Source organism: Musa acuminata, chromosome BXJ3-4 (assembly GCF_036884655.1).
Source record: "Musa acuminata AAA Group cultivar baxijiao chromosome BXJ3-4, Cavendish_Baxijiao_AAA, whole genome shotgun sequence".
NCBI classification, from domain to species: domain Eukaryota; kingdom Viridiplantae; phylum Streptophyta; class Magnoliopsida; order Zingiberales; family Musaceae; genus Musa; species Musa acuminata.
The window spans coordinates 42,306,799-42,318,677 of NC_088352.1; the positions used below are offsets into that span (position 1 = coordinate 42,306,799).

An 11,879-nucleotide genomic window follows, 5' to 3' on the forward strand; every position below is an offset into this window, starting at 1 on the left:
GCTCGGGCGAGCGTCCAGGCGACACCTCTTTGAAGCGAGGTGCCTAGACATAAAGTGAGACGCTCGACCCTCGCCTTGTCTTGCTTGAGTGCCTGTTGAAACCTGTGATATGTATGTATCATAGGCTGATTTCCTGTTGACGATTGGTTGGTTGGAGCCCCTCGTACCTTTGCTTAGGTGGCCTACTCGGGCAGGTGATAGGATGAATTGGTGAGCTGATACTTTCCCTCCCTATCAAATGTATTTATAAATCTATACTTCCATTAAACATAATGGATTTCACTTGGATACTTGATTGCCTGAACAATGCACCTTAATCGTAATCCTGGTTTTATATTGAAAAATATAATTTTATACAATTTACAAGGCTAATTATAAAATTTTAATGTAAATCGAGGAGGAAACAAAAAGTGGTTTCTTTTGGCCTTTTGATCGGCCGACTGATGAAAAGTGCACCTGCAACTTCCGGCTTTGGAAAAGAGCAGGAAAAGGGCAGGGAAAAGGCGTGAGCGAGAGAGGGGGGCACAGGACAAGTTGGCAGCCAAGAAAGCAAAAAGGAGGGAAGAAGAAAAGGCTCGTAACAGAGACGAGAGATGGGAGTGTACGCCCCCCTCGATCTCAAAGTCTGAGGTGAGCTCCGGTTTCGAATCCCTTGTTTAATTCCCTCCGTCGCCCTTGCTGAGTTTTCCGTTGATCCGCACATGGGGTCTGAGCTCTTGGTCGAACCCCTTCTTCTCGATGCCGCCCGTTTGTGGGGTGGTCTAGTTGAATCCGAGTATTTTTTTTTTCGTATTCGTGTTCCTCCATTTTTGTTATTCTTTGTTGTCAAGTTGCGATTTTTCATGCACCGTATTTGATTTGTTGTTGGTCCTCTGTGAGATGAGCGGCTTGTGGTGTCAGTTTTGAGCTAAAAATCGGGTTTTGCTAGCTTTGGAGTGAAATGGCTGGTGCTGCTTGGAATGCTTCTGAGTTGATTTTGCCAGAATGTCTTTTCTCTTGATGCAAGCCATCTGTAATCTGTTGCATTTTCTCAAACGGTGCCATTTTTGAGCTAAAAAAATTCGAATTTTGATTTCTTTGAAGTGAAATGGTCGTTGCGGATTTGATTGCGTTTCAGTCGATCTTGCTATATTTGGAGTACGAAATCCCTTCAGAGCTCATTCTACAATATGTCTCTTCCCTTTTATGTGATCGAACTGCAATGTGCTGCGTTTTCTCAATTCATTTAGGTGGACAAACACCAGTACATTGACGTAGATTTGATTCTTTTACTGGCATTTAAGAGAGTGTTTGTTTACCTACTATCCGATCATGTAATATATTGTCAATTGTGTTATCCATTATGGAGTTGCTTCCACCGTTTTTCTTATTTGTATCCCACACATTAGACCTGACTGGGATCTGATGTTGGCTTCATCTTCACTTCCGCATCCTTGCTGAAAATTATTTGCATGGCCCAGGTAGAATGAGCTTGTCTGGTAATTTTGTCGTGCTTCAGGTTTTTCTTTGTGAGCAACTTGCCTTCTGTAATTACTTAGATTCTTCTTAGTTTAACTACCCAGATATTGTCTTTTGTAGAGTGGGGTTCATCAAGAAATGGTTGACTTGTATATTGTGCATTTAAAGCTTACTTCTTTAATTGAACCTTCCTTAGTCTCTACCTATCCATAAATCAGTTGTTATTTATTCAATAGACAAAGATCTTATGACTGGCAAGATAATAATATCAATCCCATATAAAATAGACTACTATGCTTTTGGAAAATAGAAATGCTGCTTATGATGTGCACGACTTAAGCCAGTCATACGTGACATGCGTCCAAATGTATCAACCCAATCCCCACCCTATACTGCATTCTAGGTGCATGCCACATCTGGAGCACTTGTTCCTCGAGTCTTGCAGTCATTGAATTATCGTATCTGGCAATTGCTTGTTAGATGAATGCAATTCAAGTTAAGTTGAGACAAGGGATGAAAGTACAGACGAAATCAGATTGGATTCTGCATAAGCTTATGAATCCAACCTGAAATTCTTAGCCAACATTTCATGTCAGATTTGAGTTGATTAGTGCTTTATGCATTATCAGGTGTTGATCTTGGACCAACGCATTCTGACAATGTTAATGATGCAAAATGAGAGTCCATACCCAAAATTTTAGATTGGGCTATGAGTTGCTCTTTGTGTTATTGGGTTCATTACCAAGCCCCAGATGAAGGATAATTTTTAAATAAAATGCTCCCCTCGATGATTTGACCATAGTATATCTGTTTCTCTTGTGATGACTGAACTTTCTCCATTGTTAGCTGAATTGAAGTTTATCTCTTCTATATCAAGATTGTGTCCTGGATATAAGGACTTAATAACAGTTGTTCCTCAAAACCAAAATAATTCTCAAAACTTTGAATAAGAGAGAGGAAATCATCATGGCAAATGTCTTTGTCCTAGAATGAACATAATTTCTTCCATTATTTTTCATTTTATAGAATCATGGACGACGCAAAAGTAGATTAAGCATCATCATATTATGTCCTTTTATATCATCCGGAGCAGGTTTCTAGTTTCCCTATTGCCAATCTTTTGTTGCTTGCTTAGGAAAGGGGCATAGCCCTAAATGATGCCCTAAAGGGCAAATCATCAGATGAAGAAGATGAGTAGAATAGAAAAGTAGACAGGTAAACCAATAGAGAAAGAATGATACAAGGTAAAAAGAAGTTAGAGAACACTTTTTATGTCATAGAAAAACATGTACAACTTATTTCTTAGTTTTATTGTCATATGTATAACTTATATATTGACCTTTTATAGTCTTTTTCTAGGGTGTCTATGTATAACTTAAGGAGGGAGAGAATTAGCTGAGCTGCTTCTTATGCAACCTCCTTAATTATCTTTAACTAAGTTCAAATACTTTAAACATGTGACTCATATATAATGGAAGAGTCAATGATGCAAGTTCTTTTTTGTTCTTGTCTTGAAGCTTCCAGGTCATAGATAATTTGAACTTTTCTTTATTTTCCAAGCTTTTGCAATTATGAAGTTCCTTTAATACCTTTACACTTTGTCTACTCTGAACTTTCATATTATGTAGGCATATAATATCATAAGATTCTGTGACTTGATATAAGTCTTCTCACATATCCTTCTTCTGCCTTGGCAAAGAAGAATGACCACTGTTGGTTAAATCCTAACTTTGTTGTCTTTTCTATTGCAGGCCATATTCATCTAAAGTTGAACTGATGAATATCATGGGTATATCTGCAAAATGGCTTAGATCGTTGGTTGGAATAAGGAAACATGAGAAATCGCAACATCCAGAAAATGATAAATATGTGGGTTGACCTTTTTACATGCATTGTCTTAATATTAGTTCCAAACTTCCAATATTATGGTTTCATGCTCTTTGACTGTGTTGACTGACGTTGAATTATAAACCTTTTCTAGGCATCTTTAATATGAAAATTATTTAATAAATATGCTTAACTCAATGTTTTGGTCTAAATAAAGAGAACAATTCTGGCTTGGATGTCTTTAGGAGAAACTGAGAAAGAATATCATCAAGGCCAAGAAAACAGTCTCATTTATGATTATGGTCGTTACAGGATATATATAATATCATAAATGTGCCTGATGTTTTCTTAACTGTTCCAGGAACAAGGAGCATCATGCTTGGTGCAGGACTGTTAATGGATTGAATAGACAACCCAAATTGCAAACCAGCTCGGGCACACTGTATAGAATTTGCCAAGATGTTTTTATTCCGATATGCATAAATGTGCTTGGAGCTGGGCTCCCGACATGGCTATAATATCCTAAATTTATGATTTTAATGAACATAACTGGATATTTTTTCTTATCTCGACATCAGGTTCAATCTTATACTTCTGTTCTTGGTTCAAGCTTGACTGAAGTATGTAGGGATTGGAAGATTGGGCCAAGTCTGTCGTGTTTGCTTGTTAATACTTTGCTGAGTTTTAAGCTTCTTATAAGATAATACAGATATCTGTATTCCCTAATCCCTACTTGCGAGTTCCTGCATCTTATGCCTCTTTGATGTCACTTTTATTTAAGGATGGTCGGGGTATTGGAGGGAAGCAACTTTTGATATGGATATTTAATATATCACATGACATATAAATAGATCTAAATGACAAGAAGCAGTTTATGCAGCTGAATGTGGTTATCAGGACTTGTTTGCACAGTCAGTGTTTAATTATGAGGAATGAAATTGCCCGTAACGAAATATACTGCTTTTCTTTCTTTTTTTTCCTGATTGAACTACCTTTAAGATGGTCTCTGCTTTTGTTTTTGCACCTCATTCTCTTTTATCATTTCAGACTAGTGCCTCTGCCAACAAGTTGAATAGCCAGAAGAAAAACTATGTTGGTCTTGATCCTGCTACAACAGAAGACGAGTTGGCTCTGGGATCGGCTCTATCAATTGGAGATGCCAATCTACAGTCAAATTCAGATTCTGCTTCCTCTCCTACCGCACAAATGACAAGTCAAACTCAGCAGAACATGAGAGAGGAGTGGGCTGCCGCGGTTATTCAAACTGCTTTTCGAGCATTCCTGGTATTAGTCCTATTTCTTTTTGGCATATATAAATGGCGCATTTGAGTTTGATAAGTTTACAAATGTAGTTTGACAAGTTCCTTTTAAGTACCATGTTTTAGTATACCTCTCACTTCCCTAGATACCACATTGGCCAGAGCTTCTGCACTGGGTTATTTGTTAGTATACTTCTTGCGGTAGATAGTTTAATATACAACAATTTAAGGTATAAAAATGTGAATAAGATATTTAATGAAACAGTCAATTTTTGGTCTGAGCAGCTGACATAGCATGACAAGATATTGTAATGTGTCAAGACTTCCCTGTGCTGAAACAACAATCCTGACTTTGAAGAACCTTTTTCTCAAGAAACTTGATATGACGATTAGCTTATGATGAACTTACATTTGCATTCTGATGATGTGTGAACCATCAAATTATATGACTATTGCCATAGAAATATTTCATAATAGATTTATGTAGCATGGAAATTGTGTTCCATTGGCTTTTTCGCGCCTTTGAGATGAACACTACTTCTTGTATTGACACTTTTTTATCTTCTCTATTTCATGTCCAGGGAAATGCTACATGCTCCTTGGTTGCATGAGCTTAGACATTAATCAAATATGTAACTTAATAAGTCCTTTATTAAGTTTTTCTTGCTTAGAATTTTGTTAACAACTTGGGGTGGCAGTTGCAAAGTCCTATCATATATATGTTGTGGCGCTCTCAGTTAATTTTGGCTCTATAGTTGTCCTCATATTTTGGAAAAGCATTTGTTACTTATGATGATGGCAATGTTGACAACAACGATGAGCACTTGCTCCGAAAACATCCAGCACATGTTTCTTTCACTATATCCAAGGGCAGTATAATAAAAAGACCACTGCTAAAAGTAAGAAGATTTTCTACAATAGGAGCAATGACCAAAACAGCTACAGCCTCCCAGACCGGCATCAAGAAATTGCTGGTGGCACTAAAAATCTTTCTTCCTCCTTTTTCATTTTATTTTTCCAATCTATAATGTGTAATATATAGTGTATTGCCTTTTAATAGATAGATTTATTCTCATTTCAGGCTAGAAGGGCTTTACGGGCTCTCAAAGGACTAGTTAGATTACAGGCCCTCATTAGGGGTCATGCTGTGAGAAAACAAGCTGCAATAACTCTTCGCTGCATGCGAGCTCTGGTAAGGGTGCAGGCCCGTGTAAGAGCCAGGCGAGTTCGCTTGGCATTAGAATGTCAATTGGGAGGTCAAACGGTTCAGGAACAACAATCACATGAAGAAGCTCGCACTAGAGAAATAGAGGTAAGATGCCAAATTTCCACCAGCTACAGTTTAAAACTTTAAATAAGATGAAATTACATGTCTCCCTTCTCATATATTATGACTACCTTCCTACTAAGTAGAATAATGGCAAAACCTACTTTTGTTCCACATTTCTATGGACTAATGTTTGTATCCCAAGTAATTTGATTTGATGATTCTTTTGTTTTATTGTGTGTGTTCATTTATCTTTGCCGCTATTTGATAGTCTGCTTATTTGTTCATACCAGTTACCATAAGTCATGTATATATGTCCACATATTTGTGTGTTTATACTTTCTGATACACTGTGTTCTGAAACTTACATTGTTCAACTTTGGAATAAATCTGAAGTGCAAACCTCTATGCTTGTTGGCCATTTCATGTAGTAGCATCAACCAACTGCAAAGCTCTAGGCCGTTGATTTTGACAAAAACAGCTAACAAGAATTTTAGTGGTATAAGAAGTTTAAATCTTCCTAGGTTATACACTTTATGTGCACCCATATACACTTGTTTCATGCCATTTAGTCCTATATGTTGGTACATTAACTAAATGCTGTTTTGGCATCTGGATTTTGCATTTTGAACCTAATACATGTTCCACCACTTTGGTGAAATTTAAAAATCAGGGATGTATGCCATTAACAAATATTGATCCCTATGGCCTTTCTTGCATAGCAAAATCATCCTAGTAATATTGTTCTTTTCTGAAGTTGTGTATAGGAGCACCCTTTGGCACACTATCTTGCTTAGCTCTAGAATATTATCCCAAGATTCCCTTGTTCTCTTTGGTTTCTCCTTTTGTTGTACTTGAACTAATGGAATCATAAATCAGTCTAGCATGTGCCTAATTCTGGGAACTTTGTGCTTATGCCTTTTTGTTTTATTAAATCAAATAGAATTGTCATGTCTGTGGTTAAGTCAATCTAGGAGTAATTTTAAATTTAATGGTGCGGGTGCAGGAAGGCTGGTGTGACAGTGTTGGCTCTGTGGAGGAAATTCAAGCGAAGTTGTTGAGGAGGCAAGAAGCTGCTGCCAAGCGTGAGAGAGCTATGGCATATGCTGTCAGTCATCAGGTATCCTCTAATGGGAACATAACCATGCAGAGGACATCTGGATTATGGTCTAAAAGTTTGATATTCTAAATCTTTACCATGGCAATGCAAGCTTTTGGGTATCATGGAAATTATGTTCAAATATGGCTTCATCCTTTATAGGACTAGGTTAGTTGATTTTGCTGAATTGCACTTATTCTTTCCATTTAAAGGGGATAAAGATAAAGCAAAAAATGTGGCACTCTGCTAGACAACTATAACCAAAGAGGTCTTAAAACTGCCTTTTTTGCTTTCACCAGTCTTTTGTTATCTATCTCTTGTTGGCCTTGCTGACCTTTTATTTCGCCAAATTTGATCTTTTTAGTACACTATGGTCCCAATATTAACATCATTGCCATATTTTCTAGTCATAGTAAGGGCTGAAACTAAAAAAGCTCTATGTTGTGTTCTTCCTCAATTAAGTTTCTATCAGGACATGTCAAGGCTACATGATTGCATTTGAAGTGCTTGTTATCCTTTTGTTTGGAGATGGTCCTGTTTCATTTTAAGGTTTTATCTTACAAGTAAATCATGGGTGTGAGAGCTGCCAACTGCAGAAAGTTATTTTAACGGGTACATGACTTTTCTTGAACATAAGAACACATTTTACCTTGTCGAATGTGCATATTTTTTGTGATTAATTAGGCCTATAACCATATGAGACAAGTTGCCGAAAAGAGCTTAGAACTTGCAGAGTATTGATCATGTTACACTACTCTGTCAGAAAACTAGCACAATGGTACTGTGGTACATCACCCATATGGTTAGTTCACAAGGTTCCCACCAATGCCGGACTTGAAAGAGTCCTTTAATTGTTCTCCTAAGTCCGAACATTGTTTTTCTCTGTATGGACTCTATGGACTCTATTGGTACTGTACCACTGGTTTCTGGATACTGGTATCAGATTGAAGTTTTAAACCTTGTTATATATTATCTTAAGCTATTCTGATGTTCCACAATTATAAAAATGGAAAAACTCCCAATCAAATAAATGATGACCTCATTAAGCTACACACAGATACAATTAGATAATAATATTTTCCCGTAGGTGATGTGGTATTCTGGATGAGTTACCATGTTGTTCACAACTTCACATAGTATATAGTTCATGTCTTTGCTTGAATGAAAATTTATTAGGATGCATTGTAGTTCCCAGTGGGGCAAATGCACCAGTGGTTAATGCGCTAATAGCATATAGTGTTACGATCCATGCTTAAAATCACATGGGTCAAGTCTCAGAAAAGGAACGTATAAAATGCACTCTAAGAATATCTCAAGCTATAGCTCACTATAACTCAAGCTCTAGGTCACTACTGATGTTAGTCTATTTTTAGGTATATCAAATTTAGATCTTGTTGTTTAAATTGTTTTGGTAATGAGCACCTTCCCAATACTTTGTTGTCTGTTTTGAGCCTAGATCATGTAAACGTGAGTTATTCGAGTAATAGGAAAATGAGCTTATATGGTAGAGACCTTGTAAGCACTATTGCACTTTACATATTAATTTGACTTGCAGAATTGTTCAATAGGATAAAGGTTATTTCTGTCCAAGAAAATGAGAAAATGTTAACTAGTTCCTGTATTTCATTTGATACATGAGGAATTATGTCAGCAATGCTTACATTTAGTAAATCTATTTGTCCGTGACCATTCTCTGCTTGTTCTCCATTCTGCTTCTATTGAATGTTGATGCTTATGCTTATGCCTGCAAGCTTTCATACCCTCAAGGTACCCAATAATCTCCATATTACATTATATACAGAGGTTGCAATTTACATGTTTAATCTGTTATTAACCACTTAGATAACTTTTGTTTGTCAATCCACTGTAAATTTCCACCAACAGCACTGCCCCCCCTCCCTACTCTCCTATTTTCATCTATTTGCTACCTTAGAAGCAGCTGCTGGAAATTGGGAAGGTTCCTCATCTCAATGAAGCTGCATTTAATTGGGCTTTATTAGCTTAGCATTTTTAATTAATGTAACATGCTACCTTAGAAGCAGCTGCTGGAATTGGGAAGATTCCTCATATCGATAAAGCTGCACTTAATTGGGCTTTATTAGCTTGGCATTTTTAATTAAAGTAACAACAAGAGTGATATGTGGTGTTGATGATACACAAAAATTGATCTGTTAGTTATGGCATTTTGCTAATTATGTTTTCAATCCTATATATTAATTGAACCATTGAATTTTGACTTTAGTTTCATTTCAGTGGCAAGCAGGCCTTAGGAAGCCAGCTGCCTCTGCGGGTTTTGAGCCAGATAAAAATAACTGGGGTTGGAACTGGTTAGAGAGATGGATGGCTGTTCGTCCATGGGAGAATAGGTTTCTTGATATTAGTCTTAAAGATGGGGTTAAAATTCACGAGAATGGAACAGCTGAAAGGAAGAACGAAATCAGTGGATTGCAGACTCAATCCCAGACTCAGAATGTACCCAGTGGCAAGAGACCCATTTCAAATCTTCACTCGAATATCATAAACCATAAATCAGTGCCACTGGTGTCTCGTGCAAGTGGTTTCTCCTCAAACCAGTCTGCTAATGTGCTAGCGACTTCTGGTTTTTCTTCAAGCCAGCCAAAACAAAAGCCATCATCTGAGGAGGTTTGCATAGAAACTACATCCCAAACTTCTGTTGTTGGAGCTCGGTCTTTGAGCAACCTGAAGGATAGGCCATCTCCAGTGGAATCACAGGTTAAGAAGTTGTCCTTACCAACCAGCGGTATGCCCACTTGTTCCCAGCAATTTTATCATCCTTAAGTTTTCCTGCATATGCAACTATAGCAACATTTTGTCTTGAAATAAATGCATTTGTCGGGATTTGTCTATTGGGTATCTCATGTGCCCATATTATGATTCATTTGTGCATATGACATACTTCTACCACATTTTTAAAAATATTCAGCAGCGATTTGATAATCAGGCTGCTAAGTGTCTTTTCTCTCTTTTGTTCCTAAGAAACATCTGACATTGCTGGCATCAAAAGATTAGCTGTTGATGACAGTATATACTGGTCTTGTGTCTATGGTTAAGACAGATATAGAGGTAAAGTGATTTAATACTTTCTCATATTTCTGTATTTATTTTGGATGTATTTGATCTTAGTCTCTAACCTTTTTCAATTCAATGTATCTCCATTTCTAATTTTGAAAATCTACAAAAAATATGGCTCCTTAAACCCATTAAATCACATGCCAAGGCCTTATAATTCAAATGGAATGGCAATAAAATTGAAAATGATTAGCGACCTAGAAGAATGAGAAGATTTAAACCTTAAGAGGACTAAAGGTTTGTTTTGTTTAGATTTGGGATATGAAAATAGGAAGTTTAGCAATATATACGAGAATTTCAATATGGTTCCAAGGAGGAAGAAAGGATAGAGATCACCAAATACTAAATATTATACATACTGATTATTTTACTCTGAAGCAGAATCCTTTTAGAACATTTCCTTTTGTATAGTTCGTGGGACATGTATGCATCACAGTTTCGGATTCCAAGGAGAACCATCCAAATGCGAAGACTTGAGGGATTAATTTGCTAATTCCATATAAATCAGGGAGTAATATACAAAGGACACCTTAATTTTAAACTTGTGAAGATAGTATTTGAATCTAGAAAGTCTTTTTTCTTCCTTCAGCACTTGGCTATATTGATCATTTTAATACGTCATTACTTTGCCTGCTTGAGCTGACTGGCTGCTGAACTAGTTTTGGAGCTTCTTTCTAACATGACACTGATATCAAACAGGTCTAGGAGTGGGGAAACATGCTGCAAATAAAGTTGCAATAAACCAGTCAGAAAACAGAAGCACCCTAAAGGCATGCTTAAATCTGAAGCAAAACACCATGAAATCCTAGGATCAAAGCATCAAAGGAGCTGAATTGCAGATACAAGAATCCAATTTGAGTTTTTGATTCATCATCCAGTAGCTGATCATAAGCTTTCCTCTACTGGACTGAACTTTTCATCGATACATATTTGCATGATCTGGTTTAGGTAAATTATGATGGCACGATTCTCTACACCACTACTTTTTCGATGCTGAATGTCCGATAGTGCTTAACCTCAATATTGTGATCAGCTTATTCTGTTGTATTATTGCTTGGTCTCTGTGTATTGTCGTTTTATTTCAAACTATGTAATTGCCAATTTTTGTTTACTGTTGAGGCTATTAATGCTTCTATATCATTTACATTGTGCAGAAGAATATGATGGTTGTGTTTTAAATGAGCTGAATAATGGATCCCACTTGCCATTGATACTATTTCCATGAGAACCATTCACATGACTGCTGTGCACATTAGTCGTATGGGATTCTCTCTTTTGAACGTCTGCATTCTCAGTTGTTTCGCTTGATGTTTTAGCCTGTAGGCATTCGATGAGATCGGATGTTCAGTCAAAGAAGTCTCGATGCAAAAGATAGATTCATAGGATGCACTGAGAAAGAACAAAGAACAAAAAAAGAAAAACTCTTTTAACTTCAAAATGTTACTTTTTCTATCAGTGTACGTTGTGCTTGGGGGCTTTGATTTATCAGATTTGTTCTGTGGTATTTTTCTGCTCAAATCTTTTTCTATAAACCAGTTTTAAGAATTTAATTGAAATGATTGCATAGCATGCTTTGTTGGGAGGAAATTTACCCACTAACTCATATCTTAGTAACAAGTTTTTGTTTTGTGTATCTCTAAAAAATATTTTTTGTGCTGTCACGTGCAAGCCACGTGTGTTTTTGGAATTTAAAATCAGTGTTTAAAAATATATTTATATTTTTTAATATATATTTAGAGAAAGAGATTTGAGAGAATGTTTAATCATGAAATGCCTTGAGTGTATGATAAATGTTAGGTGAAAATTATATTTTAAATTTATATTAGCGTAAATATTATTTAATAAAATTGTATTTTAAAAGTCTATTGAATGTTATGTG

General features: G+C 36.5%; 1 protein-coding gene across 1 annotated transcript; it reads left to right on the forward strand.

Moving 5' to 3' along the window:
- Positions 1–418: 418 nt before the first annotated feature.
- LOC135636079 (protein IQ-DOMAIN 5-like) lies at positions 419–11,211 on the forward strand. The gene is made up of 7 exons (XM_065147629.1): positions 419–630; positions 3,210–3,327; positions 4,333–4,569; positions 5,626–5,856; positions 6,818–6,931; positions 9,164–9,671; positions 10,700–11,211. Exons 2-7 carry the CDS (start codon positions 3,235–3,237, stop codon positions 10,807–10,809), a joined length of 1,293 nt encoding a protein of 430 aa, XP_065003701.1. The 5' UTR covers positions 419–630; positions 3,210–3,234; the 3' UTR covers positions 10,810–11,211.
- The last annotated feature ends 668 nt before the right edge of the window (positions 11,212–11,879 follow it).

Bases quoted from the DNA above. Each gene is read 5' to 3' on its own strand.
- LOC135636079 (XM_065147629.1), top strand. From the start codon at position 3,235: ATGAATATCATGGGTATATCTGCAAAATGGCTTAGATCGTTGGTTGGA. The intron at 3,328-4,332 runs GTGGGTTGACCT...TTATCATTTCAG, and splicing joins ATCCAGAAAATGATAAATAT to ACTAGTGCCTCTGCCAACAA. The intron at 4,570-5,625 runs GTATTAGTCCTA...TTCTCATTTCAG, and splicing joins CTGCTTTTCGAGCATTCCTG to GCTAGAAGGGCTTTACGGGC.